The sequence below is a fragment of the Triturus cristatus genome, chromosome 8, assembly GCF_964204655.1.
Source record: "Triturus cristatus chromosome 8, aTriCri1.1, whole genome shotgun sequence".
NCBI classification, from domain to species: Eukaryota; Metazoa; Chordata; class Amphibia; order Caudata; family Salamandridae; genus Triturus; species Triturus cristatus.
In genome coordinates this window covers 249,622,671-249,637,891 of record NC_140591.1, presented here as the reverse complement: position 1 = coordinate 249,637,891, position 15,221 = coordinate 249,622,671, and the positions used below count along the sequence as shown (strand labels likewise).

The window sequence follows — 15,221 nt, the reverse complement described above, 5'->3', positions numbered from 1 at the left end:
GAGTAATTCCAGCTGGCAAAACTATTTTGTTCCCACAATTTAATATTTAGTTGATAGACATACTTTGAGAAAAAAATAAAACATTTCTCGAAGACCTCTCACTAACATCACTTTCGAAAGACTGTGTAGGGGTGGTGGGGTCGACTCCAAAACAGATGATGTAACACTCTGGATGTGTTTTGACTTGTACCTGGCGGAAGTTGTACCGAGTGACTCATGCAGGTGACTGGGGGGCGCTCACAGGGACTGTATAAAAAGGGGGCAGAGAGATGGCGAGGCAGAGAACCCGAAGAGAGACCTTTCACTGAGCAGAGGGAGGGCCAGGAGGAGAGAAGAATGAAGTCCCTGTCGCTGCTGCTGCTCCTGTGTGCGCTGCACACATATGCGTTCCCTGCAGCGCCTGTAACCGAAGACCGGGATGAGAGTCAACAGCTGGCAGAGGTGAGTCCGAATTGTCTTCTGTCTTTGAGCCGAGAATTGCAGATTTCTGCCTGCGTCGCGGACGAGTTCAAATATCTCGATCTAGAATTCTGTGCTACGTGTGGCAGGAAAATTATTTATATATTTTTTTAGGTTGTTGACTAATCAAAAAGTCTGCAATACAGTGCATGAAACAAAAGTAATAAAGCAAAAAATATAAGCCAGATTGCAGAAATGCAGTTTGTTGCAATGGCCAATATTACTTCGCTGCGGGAATGATCTGTGCTTGCACTTTCTCTAGTAGACACTTTACAAATACTATGAGGCCTGTCTTTTGCGGTGGATTTGATATACCTGAAAGAAATGGAGACCTTTACCATGCTGTTCTCTAATACTTCTATGCAAATATCGGAATAGTACATGAAATTTTAAAACATGGTCGATTATCAGCAAGCACAATATATTAACATGTACATTTGAAATTGCTCACAAATTGCATTTTGCATTGTCCATTAGTACAAATTTATTTGAAATACATTCGATGTAAAGGTGACTCAAAATGCAGAGAAAATGTCTTCTTGATGATCTTAAAGTACTGGTCCTTCACAGCAGTATTATAAATGAATCGCCATTGACACCAAATACAAGGAAGTGTGCCCAGCCAGTGAGTCCTACCTGCACACAAGTCCTTCCTGGATCTTTAGAAAGTATTTGCTAGAGTACAACTTGTTCTTCTCTTCTAGAATTATCTAAAGAAGTTCTACAACCTCAAGACTGATGGAAAACCTGTTGGAAGAAGGAAGAACAACCCATTCTCGGAAAAAATACAAGAAATGCAGACTTTCTTTGGGCTGGCGGTGACAGGGAATCTGGATTCCAACACGCTGGAAGTGATGCAGCGGCCAAGGTGCGGAGTGAGTGATGCTGAAGACTTCAGCCATTTTGGTGGACGCCCTACATGGAGAACAACCACTTTGACCTACAGGTATCACGTCAACAAATTTGTAGTTTTGAAATAATTGTACCCAATCTCCAAAGTCTCCACTAATTGTGCAACTTCCTTTCTTTTGTAACAAAAAAAAAAGAATTTTGAACTACACCCCGGATATGTCTCAGAGTGATGTGGATACGGCGATCCGAAGAGCATTCAAAGTCTGGAGTGATGTGACCCCATTGACGTTTACCAGGATCTTTGATGATTCAGCTGACATCCAGATCTCGTTTGGAGCCAGAGGTATGACCAGATGGATATACTGACAGACACAGGTGGTGGAACCCAAACCTCATGGCGATAAGGTTTAGGAGTATGTTTCTTCAGTTAAGACGTTAGCAGAGGAGAACACGTCCCTTTGTTTTAGACTTTAAATGCAATGATCAGTGCATGTATTGATTAAATACTTCTCTTTGTGTCCCTGCTCAGCACTAGTACAGCTGTTTGTGAATGATTTCCTTTTTTTTTAGTGCATGGTGATTTCTACCCATTTGATGGACCTCATGGAACTCTGGCCCATGCCTTTGCACCTGGAAATACAATCGGTGGAGATGCTCACTTTGATGAAGATGAAACCTGGACTGCAGGGTCAGCTGGTAGGTGATCCAAAGTATAGGACAATTCCCTTAATCCTTAATAGGATGTGTGGTTGGGTCACACATGCAGAACTGACTGCATTCCAAGTAACAGAAAAAACAAGTTTCATCTGCAATCTCTCTGAAGCACCCTGCTGAGCCGAAGGTTTGTTCCAGTAGAACAGTCACTTTATGAAGTGCAGGAAAATTAACTGCTCCAATGAACGCAAAATGTGTTTTTGAAAAATAGTTGTATGCTTGTGTGTGTGTGGCTGTGTATGTTTGTAGAGCACATACGCAGTTAGAGAGCAACGGATTGACAAAGAAGGGCAACATAGCATCTTTTTGAGTCGCTAATGATATACGATTTGGGATCAAATATGAGAGGCAGAGTTTTCGTGGGTGGCATGTATTCCATAAAACAAAAAATCTACTATAAGGAATGCTTAATTTGAGCTGGTGGTTGCCAATGGGGTCCGCCAGCACTCATTGTTGGAGACAGGCACTTATTTTCAGCATCAGACATTTCCCAAAAGCAAGAGAGGGAAAAACACAAATCAGAAAGATGTAGAAAGAGAAAGACGGGAAAACTGTCACAAAGCAAGTAAGCAGGAACCTGCACGAGTGAGATAAAGGGACAGAGAGTGTCTGGTAGTGGATTAAACAGGCAATGGGTGGATATAAGCTTACGCAGTCTTGGTACTCAGCATGTGTCATTTAATTGCACTGACTTTGGGCACCAGCACTCATTGTTTAACAAATTAAGCACAGACTATTAGGATAAGAAAATTATTAATAGGTTATATTTACCAGCGTAACCTCTACAGAAATTATAAATGGGCACATTTTACAGCATAAACTAATATTCATAACTTTTATTACTTAAAAAAGAAGTGAATTTGTATTGACAGAAAATTCAATGGTCTAAATAGTGCTTTCTCAGGGTTTACATTTATTAGTACACAGTGCAAATATATTTTATGGAAAAGTGCATAATCTTACTAATACTATACACTGTTCTGTTTCAATGGCAAGCTAGGCTTGCTACGGGAGAACTGATCATTTAATTCTCATACTACATATCATAATATTTTGCCACAACTGCTAGTTGGCTCACCAAAGAGTTCAGCTATTAATTATGTAGACTGGACGGGGTATCATTTCTAACACCTCGTGCTGGGTTTGCATCACATAAATGATGCATATTGGTGTAAAGTGTTGTTTTGGAATTTACTTTCCAGTGCAAATCTTGGCCCATGTTTATCATTTTTCACACAGTGCAATGCAACAGGCCACCTTCCTGTGCTGCATGAAATGAAAAGGTCAGGAATGCACCGTATTTAACTTTTTACAGCGCATTCCTATCCTTTCCTTGCGCTGGCGAACCTTTAGCTCCCTAGCGCCAACGCGGGCATCCTTGTGTGATAGTGCAAGGGTGCTTGCGTTGTAGGCATGATTACTTTTGTGCAGGAAGGTACACCTTCCTGCACAGTAATCAATGCATTCCCTGGGTTGTACATTGCCATTCCCAAGCAACCACCCATGGTTTTTGATGCAAAACCCTAACTCCCAAAAAGTAGACCGGGTTTCGCATCACAATATGATATTGTTTTAACCATGGCATTCTCGAGATTAAATGCTTCTATTTCCCCAATCTTTCATGACTGCACTGCATAGCACACATACCAAGTCTAAAATAGTTTTAAAGTTAGTCTAAGCTAGTATTTTATACTGGAAGGTATTTAAGTAAATATATACCTTGGTGTGCACGGCAAGTTTGGGAGGCCACTCCTTTAGCTCCTCTGGCTTTGTGAAGACATGAATTGCAATGCACATCTTTGATGTGGCACGCTCAGTATAAGCTCTGCCTCTGCTTATTGTTTTTAAAGCATCTGAAGTGAAAAAGCTCAGCAGGCCATGTAGAACTAAATAATCACTTAAAGGCCTTGGGAGATGATGGTCCTGGCAGGTTTGGGAAAGCACAGGTCGACCTGACTGTCCTTGGTAAGTCTAGACTGTTGTGCTTCTAACAGAAAAAGGTTGACTTACAGTTTATGTTCAGTGTAGTTTTTTTTTGTTTTTTGTTGCTTCTGTGTACATGCAACGATTTATTTAATACTGATCATTTTGCAAAGATGCCTTATTGTGATTGAATAAACTGCATGGATCACCACTTTTAAAATGGTGATTTGTTTTTACTTTCAGGATACAACTTATTCCTGGTGGCTGCCCATGAATTTGGCCATTCACTGGGCCTGTCTCATTCTAGCGACCGCAGTGCTCTGATGTACCCGACTTACTCCTATACGGATCCATCCCAATACCGACTGCCCCAGGATGATGTTAATGGGATTCAAGCCCTGTATGGTAAGTTGTGCTTAGTATTATGTCTAGAATGCTTCAATGGAAAAACAAGCATGCTCATAGGTGTGCAGCGCCTGGATAGCCTCATGGGTGGTAAGCCGCGCTCTACAAGTATTGATTGATTGTATGGTAGGCAAAGATAAACATGATCTGCAGAAAAATCATGATTTTTAGAAAGAATGTCGATTTTTCCCCTACTAGGAGCATCTCCTCACCTACCTCCTACAACAACACCATCTACCATCCGAACTACCATCCAAACTACTGCCCAAAGTAAAACAACAACCATGAAAGATTCCACCACATTATCCAATTGTGATACCAATCTGGTTTATGATGCCATCACTACATTGCGTGGAGAAATCATCTTTTTCAAAGACAGGTAAATATTTGATCAAGCAAAATAAAGATTTCCACTTTTGTGCTTTTTGTACAATGAGTCCTGGATGAGGAGCTAGTGTTTCAGATACCAAAGTTGTATAATTAACCAAAAGAAAGATATTTGCAATATGATTTATGGTGCAAACTTAAGCATGTCGTCCTTCTTCATTATGTTTTAAGTATTTATTATCTTATAAGGATCATTTTATAGAAGAGACCTTACCTCAGAGAGCCATGAAGCACGGTTTATGGCAAGAATATATTTCACATATTCAGGACTTGCTTTTTATATATTGCCATGACTAAGATTTGCTAATAATAGGTGTTACTATTTCCAATGTAGAAGTATTTCATATATCAAGTTCGGAAGCATGAAAGACTAGGGGCCAGACGTATGACGGATTTGTGCATGCGAAAATGGGTTTCAGACCAGTTTGCACGTGCAAAAATCCTGTGGGCCATGTACTAACACTGTTTTGCGAGTCGCAAATAATTAGCGACTTGCAAAATAGTATTTAGCGACTAGCTATTAGGAAGTGGCGTTCCCTTTCTAATAGCAACCTCACAAACCATGTAAGAATGTTTTGCGACCGCAATTGTGGTACCAAAGCACTCGCAATTTACCGCCCTCTAAAGCACTTGCAAATGGGAAGGGGTCCCCTGCCTTCCCCTTTCAAATGAAGGGGGAAAATATTTTTTAGGGGCAGACAGTTGTCCCAGGGAACGCTACCTGCCCTTAAAAAATGAAATGAAAAGGTTTCATTTTTCTTTTTTTAAATGTATCCCGTTTTTCTTTATTTAAAAGCAGTCCCAGACATGGAGGTCTGCTGAGCCCAGCAGCCCACCATACCTGGGAGGGCCAGCCATTCCCAACGTGGTTGCAAATTGCGAGTGCCTCATGAATATTGATGAGGCACAAAATTTGCGACCCCCATTGGGAATCGCAAACAGTGTCTGTGACACTGTTGTACATTGAAAATTTAGACTCACAATTTTCGACTCGCAATTTGACGCAAATTGCGAGTCACAATTTCCAGTGGTTGTACATATGGCCCCTAAGTAAACAATCATGAGAGTTGGATATGGGTGTGCAAAATTCTGAAGGTTTTCTACTGTAACTCCGCTATTTTGTATAAAACGTTGCAGTATTTGGGAGGTTTCATAAGCTGTAAACAAGAGTGAGAAGTCTTGAACAAAAAAGACATGAGTGAAAAAAATCATCAAAATTCACTTCTTATGCAAGAATTAATCTCTTATTTGTAAAGCGTATTACACAAAATGAGAAGGTGGCACATTTCATCTAATTTCTTGGCCAAAGTCAAACTTTGGTGCAACCCCAATAAAACTGTGTGACCTGGAGAGCACACAAGATGTAAGCAGAGCAAATAAATCTCATTATTGCCATCTTAATGGACATGGCACAAAAAGGGAAACATACATATCATAGTTAAAAGTACAAGGTATTATGTAATATCATGGTAACAACATGTTAATGTGTAAAAAGGGCCCTCATGAGTGCAGATATGGAAATTACGTGAGACTCAAAAGGAGATAAAAGCAGAGTTTGGGGTGTTTGGTCTTTGTTTTGGATTTTTAGATACAAATAATTTTCTTCTAGTGCTCTGGTCTTGACTTTGAGACAATCAAATATGTTTGCCAGATAGATTGGTTGCATTGTATTGACTTCCTATATGATGTGTATCGGGTTTCGAACTGAGTACTTCCAAATGCCTATTTGTGAATATTTTTGATAAGGACGTAGACCCATTGCACTAACAATTCCACCAGCCATACTTAAAGAGTAAATGGATGCAATGCATTGACCGCATTGTGATAATCAGTTGTTTAGGTAGTATTGACATTTCTATCCATACCAATTGACTCACAAACTTGTTATTCCAAACAGCATCTTCTGGCGTAAGATCTCCCAGAACTCAAAGATCATCAATCAAACAATTTCAACATTTTGGCCCACATTGCCATCAGGAATTCAGGCTGCTTATGAAAACCAAGAGAAAGACCAAGTTCTCCTCTTTAAAGGTATGTTCATTCAGCTTACCCTAATAACCATCCATTGCATTCAATGATAGTAGATTACAGCAACATTAAATCTTGCTTGATTGAGGCCATGGTAAAAAGCTAAACGTAGAAGACTGCTTTGGTCTGAAATTATGAAATGGCCGCCCTTAGTTATTATCTGATAATGTCCAGCCTGCTCTAAAATGCCACCTACATGGAGCTCGATTCATGAAGGTAACTTACGTGTAGTAAAGTTACGAGTGCGGAGTCTCGCACTCAGGGCAGAGTCTTCGCACTCTGGGTGGAATCTCCACCCTAGGGGCGGAATCTCCGGACTGCTCACTTCAGAGAGGGCGCAGTTTGGAGAGTCGTAGACTCCGCACTCGTAACTTTACTACACATACCTACCTTTGTGAATTGGGCCCATATACACTTATAGACAATCGTATCCAGGAGAAGAACTGGGCAATCTTACTACAAAAAGAAAATGGCTCATTGAGGTGGTCTTTGTAATGCTATGGCTTAAGCTGTCTGAAGGGCAAAATAAAGCCAATCACATCATTATTTCATAACCTAAATAATTTCAAATGAAGTGAGAAAGCCTCCCTTTCATGAGCACTAACCAATTATCGCTGATTATCGATGGTGCAATCTATACTGAAGTGACCCTATAGGGACCTAATTAAGAGAAGGATGAAATCATTAAATGGAAAAGAATATGATGTTGTATATATTTCAAGAAGAGAACACTAATGAAATTATTCCACAATAGAACAATATAATTTTGGCATTATAATGTTAAAATCAAGAAATATAGATGAAGGTGTATGCTGGAGGTTTACCATTACAGCCGCGTGTGTGACCCATTTTTCACAATTTCACCCCGTGCATTATATGGAATGGAGCAAATATATCATAGAAAGGTGTTTGTACCAGGGCAAAAATGAGGGAAACCTATTGAGCCACTGCTGAGCAATCATAATGCATGTATTGCTCATATATCATGGTAAAGGTTTATTTGATAATAAGAGAGGAGGCATGTGAAAAGGCTTTTTTTTTGTAAATGGAACAAACTAATTTTGCCTCAGACTAAGTCCCATCGTTCACATTTGGAAATCTCTTTCTTGTTAGACAAAACAGCAACAATAGAGTGATATCAGTTTGCTCCATGTTTAGTCCTGGTACAGATCTTCAGTTTGGAGCAAATACTGTGTGCTCAATTTCCTACTACCAAAGCAACATAAGGGGTGAACACGATTCGCCCATTTTATTTGCACCAGTGTTTTTGTAATATCTGGTACAAGCAGCACACCATCTATAACAAAGAGAGGTGGCCGAGAGAAGATACCAAGGGCAGCTGCAGAGGTTCAAGTGTATGTAAGACAAATTAGATATTATTGGGATGAAATATCATACATGCAGTGCCAGTTCATTGATAAGCATGATACTGTGCTCCGGACACATATTTGGTATTATGAATAGATGGATCAATTTGAAGTCATATCACAGTAAGAAACAAACTGAGATATGAAGACAAATATTTTCAGAAATATATATATTTTTTTATAGGAAACATTTATTATTAGCTTTTCAACACAAACAAAACAACAACCACAATTTCGCTGCAACAAGGATCCATGACAGACATGTAATACCTCTGGCCCCACCCCCCGCCCCCCCCCCCGACATTCAAGAATATTTTCAGAAATATATGTCTTGAACATAGACATACTAAAAATACTTTTTTTGACGGGGTGCCACCTGGAGAACTCAAGGTTTCAATTCCATTATCCTTTCATCCCTCCTTGGGGAATGAAGTGAGCTCCAGTGCACTGAGTTCTAATAGCACTAATAATTCATGCACCCAGTTATAGTTCAGTTTTGGAGAGCGCTCTATCACACACATTTTCTTAGTAGTAAGATACACCTATGAATACTGAAAAAATGACATATTTGTGTGCTGTGGGGTGGGTTGATAAAAGTAATTTCATGCAGTCTGCTTTCGGTCATTAGCATTTCACTGCATGTCTTTCTTTATCTGGGCACTCCTTTCATACTGTACTGCGGATTTTGTTCATTAGCTTTGTAAGGATGTTTGTCTGTGGGTGGCAGAGATTTGGTTAAAGTCTAGTTTCATAATGGTTTGTGTTAGTTAATGAGAAAGTGAAATTTGCATGATTCTGCTAAAAATCTTTGTAGTGTGTTATGTGTAGGGATGACTGAATAGTGATATTCCCTCAAATGATGTGTTTCACTTACTAAAACTGAAAGACCAGCTATGGAGCCTTAGGATGTAATACTATGAATGTTCACTGATCACACTATAGCCTTACAGCCCACCGTAGCGGGCTCTACCAGCCATTAAAGGCAGTCGCGTCTCCTAGTGGGAGTGCTCGGGCGGTGGGGTGGGGGAGGGGCAGGGTGGGGAGTAGTAAACTCCGGCATACGGCCAACCGGAGTTAAGTACATAAACAAATAAATAAAACAAATTACTTTGCATGCGCTCCAAAGCCGATGGCGTTGCAGCGCGCGCAATGTAATTAGTTTTTTAAAATTTATATATGTACTTAACTCCGATCGGCCGTATACCGGAGTTTACTACTCCCCACCCTGCCCCACCCCACCGCCCCGCAGCACTCCCACAAGGAGCCGCAACTGATTAAAGGCCTGTTTCAGCGTTAAAGGCCCGAGCTGAAGGTGAGCGGGCATTTAATGGCCGGTAGAGCCCGCAATGGAGGGATCAAAGGCTATTAGGACATTCCGCCCCAAGAGGGCAGAATATTCTAATTAGTAAAAACAAACGCATCTCAGAGTCCGAGGGGGTTTAAATCCCCTTGGGTTCCTTGAGGCTTTTGTACACAGCAACAGCTGTGAACAAAGTCAAACATTGGAACGTTGGTGCTCATGGATTCTACGAGCCATTAGAAGCCCAGAGCACTCCATTGTTTTCAATTGAGCTCCCAACATTCCTATGTTCTAATAAGTCTTAGGGCACCCCAGTTGGATAATAAAACATATTTTAGGACCACAACAAAAAACCTACGTCCTTCCATTTGAGTAGTTCAAATGTAGGAATATTCCGTTGACAAACAATAATGCATCTTTAAGGAAAAATATCATAAAAAAACCTGCATATGGTTTCATTCGTACATGCATGTGAACATTTCAGATACAAAGTTGAAAACATTGATGGAACATCACTTCAGGCAATCTTGTGTTGAAATGGGTGAGCAGGAATGTTAATGAGCGGTTAGACAGACGTTTGGGGCCAGATTACGAAACATTTTTGACAGACACTATTATGTGCCCTTGGTGGAAAGTGATGCATTGCTGGGTGTAAACAAAGTTTACCACAGTATTGCGAAACAACATTTTTGTTAGCAGTAATGCGTGAGCAGAATATTTGTACTCACTTATTATGTTGCAGTTTGCTGTTGTGGTGTTTCATTGTTTTTAGGGCTGCTGTGTTTGGTACTGCATCTCTGCATTTTGTACAATGTGTTGTGTGTTTTACACTGGGATTTTGGGCTGTATTCTGTTTTGGCTGTGTTAGTTTTTTTGTTTTGTTTATTTGCTTAGTGTTATGTCTTAGGGGTCTTTGTTATGTTGTTATGGTAGTTTTACTTGATATAGTTCACAAATCACCCTAGGGCATCTCGGCGCTGTTAAGGAGCAAAATCAAGAGTCGATGAGGGTGATTAAAATAAGTGGGCTTTGAGTTGTTTCCTAAATTTACAGTAATTTGGACATGAATGAACATGGAGAGCAAGCTTGTTCCAGTACACAGGGTGAGATAGGAAAAAGCCTTTACACCGTTGCATGTTAAACGAATGCAGGGGACCCACAACAGGGTTTTCGAGCCAGATCTTACATTACGGCAGGGAGCATACACTGTCAATGACTGGTGCCATATTTCCAGTTAAACGTAGCACATTCATTTAAAATGCAAGTCACAAACAACCATAGTTGTACAATCTGAAGTGGTGACATACTGGTGCTTGAACTTTTCAACTATTTAAGACAAGTCAGCCCAAAACTGCAGCCAATAACTGACTTAAATTAGCACTAATATTGTCCTCCTTATGTGCTACAGAATTTGTGTATTTTAAAGCCAAGAAACTGAACAGCTTTATAAATAAAAAATATTATTAAGGTAAATCTAGGCATTAAAAAGAACCTTGCAAACATATTAGAAGTAGAGTTGCTCATAAATGTACGTTATTGTTCATGCTTTTACAGGACACAAATACTGGGCCCTTCAGGGATTTGACATATTGCCAAGTTACCCGAAAAACATATACCAACTTGGATTCCCCAAAAATGTGACGCACATTGACGCAGCCGTACATCTTCAGGGCACAGAGAAAACATATTTCTACATAGGAGACCAGTACTGGAGGTAAGAATAAGCGATGGTGAGGGTTTTCTTTTTTAGTTACATAAAATGATGTTTCCAGCATATTTCTTTTCCCTCGCTACAGTCAATGGTGACTATTAGAATATGCAAAGTTAACTTCTACTGAAGTGGAAAGGAATGGATGGTAGAAATCCAGGGGCTGTAGTGTTCACTAGCCTTTTGGCCAGTTTGGCAGCCTGGAAATGCCAGATGGGCCATCTGCAAAAATCATGTGTGGACATTGTTTTGGTCCAGTAGATTGTGACAGGGACCGAAACAAGATAGCCCACACCCTGGCCCTTTCAGTCTGACCCATCTGGCAGGGCCAGACTGACTGAAATGGCAGTCCAACACTGAGGGGCCAATTCACAAGGAGCCTCCGCAGTCATGGTGGTGTCTCCACACCCATGATGGAATCTCTGCACTGCGGTTTCTCACCGCTAAGATTCTGACACAAGTCCAGAAATTCCATCACGACTGCGGAGGATCTTTGTGAATCGAGCTCTGAGTGCCTGAACAGTTGCAACTTTGTTTCCCTGCTAACCAAAAAATGCAGTTGTAATTCTTTTAAAAAAGAATTGAAGACCTCAATCGTTTTGTTAGGAGTCCTCCCCTGCCACTGGTGAGTCCTCGTGTTCCTGCTGCAGGAAGCAGGCAGCTTCCTGCTTCCCTCCCCTACGCAACACACTACGCACACCAATCAAAACGCTGGTAGGTGCAGCAGGCGAGCGCCCCAGCCGGGACATTTTCGCTACATAGAGAAAAAGGGAGTGGGCGGTCCTGCTCGAGGGCAGGGGGGAGACTCTTACCCACTGTTGTGGGTACTGGCTGTTTGGTCAGCTCCAGGGCTGACCAAACAGTCAGTAACCACAACAGTGGGCAAGCCACTCCCCCCCTGCTCTCGAGCAGGACCGCCCACCCTCCCGCCCCCAACCAAGCACAGAGGCACTTCTGCTTTCTCGCAATGCAAGAAGGCAGAAACATAAATGGTCGTTTTTACCGTTTATGTTTATGTTTCTGCCTTCTCGCACTGTGAGAAAGCAGTGGGACGACGCCCCACGCCCTAAGGGGGGAGCCGCCACTGATAGCCGGTATAGCCCGCTACGGCCGGCTTTAAGACTATAGTAGCACCCTTTATAAATGTAGTTAAGTTCAGCAAGTCAGAATGGCTAGAATATTGGCATTATCTACTGCTTGCCACCAGGCATTGGAACGGTTAATTGTCCTTTCCACTCATTTAACTTTTGGGACATTAACAGAAATTAACACCCTCCATAGTTAACAAATCCTAATTAGCCCATTCAAAAGAATGTTGATGGCTGGACAGACAACCAGATTGCTTGAATGCAGCCCATAATGATCTCTACAGGAACGTATTAAACCTGCTTCAGCTAAGACAACTTAGCGTGGGAGGGGTGAAAGAGCACATTAGTGCACTTGCACCATTATTGGCCTCAGAGACATCTTCTAGTACTTCTTATCCTCTCTTATTTCCGTTTTGTACCTCCCAGTATTGAGTCCAAAAGTAAAGTATGGGCAAATACACAATAGCGGCTCGCAGAAGTAAGAGCGGTGATGTGGGGTGGGAGCGCAGTGGGGTGGGAGGTGGTAGGAGTCGACAGATGACAGGATAAGTAATATTAAATAAATAAATAAAACCACTTACTTTATCCTCGCCGCATCACTGCTTCGGCGATGTGTCGAGCGCAAAGTAAGTGGTTTTATTTATGTATTTGTTTAATATTACTTATTCTGTTATCTGTCGACTACCACCACCCCACCCCCATCCACCACTCTTACCTGTGCAAGCCGCCACTGCCAATACATAGTGATATTGATGATCTAGTCAGTAAACATTACAGTTATATACAGCAATTTAATTCTTTAAAGTAGGTTAATACACATAAAGGAGTATTTAATCTGACTTATGACTATTGTTGATTTTCAGCAGGAAATATAATTGCCTGATAGATATATCACACCTTTTTTTTAAATATGTCCTTCTTTAGTTTCGATGAAGCAAAGCGGGTCATGGACAAAGGCTCTCCACGACGGATAGAAGATGACTTCCCAGGAGTTGGCAAGAAAATCCACGCTGTTTTTCAAGATAATGGTAAGCTGAGCAACTAGTAAACCATAAAAATATTGGGCAAGGTGATCATTTTAATAGAAAAGTAGCAGTTGTAACATGTTGAACACCTGATCTCTGGCATTATTTCCGAGACTAAATGGTTTGGACAATGACTTTCCTTGTGCTTTTCTGTTTACCCACCCAAGACATACATTGTAGACATTTTTCTTTATAGATTAAGCTAGGGCTATGGTTAGGGTGGCTGAAAGCCATTCTTGGTGTGCGTGGAGGGGTGGCGTTTTTAGATGAAAGATGCTCACTGGTGACCCTCCATCACCACAGCAGGTCTGGCTATTATAAACAATAAATATATAAGCAAAGCTCCATTTAAATGCATTTTATCCTTAAAGTCTCACTGTGCTCCACACCAACAGCATAGCCTGAATGAATGAATGAATGAATACGCGTTTTGTAAAGCGCATAGCTACTCCTGACAGGAATCCTGTAAGGATGCTGCTTTCAATAAACTGGTCGCAGAGGCCCCTCACACACTGTACTGCGGTGATAAATAAAAAAGGTGTTCACTAAAAAGTGCTCAGCTGCTCCTTGGAGTTAGTTCTGGTATTTACAGCACACCTCCTTTTAGCACAGCTCCTCACTTCCGTATCGTGTGGAAAACTCCACAGATGCAGAAATGCAGAAAGATATACCATTTAAGTAGAAAAATGTTCACTAATGGAGATTCTGTACTACTATATATGTGTGCTCAAGGGCAACTTTATTTGTAAAGGTCTGAAAGTTGTTGTAGATAACTGGAAAACATAGATTTACTCCTAAATTGGGCTATTTAAGGATAACTCATTCATTCATTCATTAACAAAATGTGTTTAGGGTGAACCTAACTACACGTGTAAGAGCAATTCCGATAAACCTAAAACAATAAAGCGCCGCGCTATAAGAGGCAGGAGGAGAGGGGAGACTTGAGCAGACAAACAAGTGAATTAAATGACCACCTGGGTCTTGATGGAGGCGAAAAGGGATGGTGGCGGGGCTAAGGTGCATTTTGAACACATGCGTCTCCAGTTTTTCCGGAAGTCAGGGCTGGGTCTTACTTTCCTGACAGACTGCATTAGAATATTGGTGTTTGGCAAAAAGGAACTGGTTCTCAAGGACTGATTTGTACAATGATATGAACAATACAATAATTTAACTTTTTTTTTTCACAGGACATTTGTATTTCTTCAGTGGACACAAGCAGTTTGAATTCAACATAAAGTCTAAGAAAGTCACGCGCACGCTCAAGAGCACCAGTTGGTTTGGATGTTAAGAAAAGCTCCGAGTTTGAATTCTCAGCTGAAAGCAGACTGTTCTTCAGAAAGTGAAAGATTGCTCCAGGAACATATTTTATTTTTGTAATCGCACACGAACATATTTTAGTAAATAAGTGGTAAAAGCTGACAACGCTGTTTATTCTTTAATTCAGGATACTCAGAAAGTGTATATTTTAATTAATATGTTATATTTGTGATGATATTATTTATATGTTTGTCAATGAACAATAAACTATTTAAGTTCACATCTATTTACTATAACTCCATCATGATTTCTGACTTTGAAAGGTCAAAAAGAATTGGCTCATAACAATGTCCTTTTCATACCGTGCACTGTCTTGGAAGACAGGTTTTGAAGAGATAATGTACCTGAATTAACAATACTGAGAGGTATTGCACTGTGAAATAAAAGTGAATTTCAAGTTAATTATCTTAGAATGTGGAATAACATAGCAGAACCTGGAATACCAGATAAAATTTCGCATGGTTTTCTTTCCGGAAGGAGAAATAATGCGCCCAAATCTGCAAACATTCACCACCTGCCTTAAGCAAGTGGTAAACATATCAGGGACTTTTTCTTTAGCCTGTGCTGAGTGGCTGGGGGTGGGGAGCCGCAGGAGGGCAGGTTCCTTTTCACTTCAGGTAATGCTTCTACTCACCCCAGCTGAAGATG

At 40.8% G+C, this 15,221-nt stretch overlaps 1 protein-coding gene across 1 annotated transcript; it reads left to right on the top strand.

Annotated features, from left to right (window-relative positions):
• Nucleotides 1-262: 262 nt before the first annotated feature.
• Nucleotides 263-14,799, top strand: LOC146801924 (matrix metalloproteinase-18-like). The gene is made up of 10 exons (XM_085621450.1): nt 263-441; nt 1,164-1,405; nt 1,506-1,654; nt 1,882-2,007; nt 4,192-4,353; nt 4,552-4,732; nt 6,638-6,771; nt 10,990-11,149; nt 13,156-13,259; nt 14,444-14,799. The coding sequence occupies exons 1-10, from the start codon at nt 337-339 to the stop codon at nt 14,542-14,544; spliced, it is 1,464 nt and encodes a 487-aa protein (XP_085477576.1). The 5' UTR covers nt 263-336; the 3' UTR covers nt 14,545-14,799.
• The last annotated feature ends 422 nt before the right edge of the window (nt 14,800-15,221 follow it).

Excerpts from the sequence above, each read along its gene's own strand:
- LOC146801924 (XM_085621450.1), top strand. The coding sequence starts at position 337 with ATGAAGTCCCTGTCGCTGCTGCTGCTCCTGTGTGCGCTGCACACATAT. Across the intron at positions 442-1,163 it reads AGAGTCAACAGCTGGCAGAG|AATTATCTAAAGAAGTTCTA; the intron begins GTGAGTCCGAAT and ends CTTCTCTTCTAG. Across the intron at positions 1,406-1,505 it reads ACAACCACTTTGACCTACAG|AATTTTGAACTACACCCCGG; the intron begins GTATCACGTCAA and ends CAAAAAAAAAAG.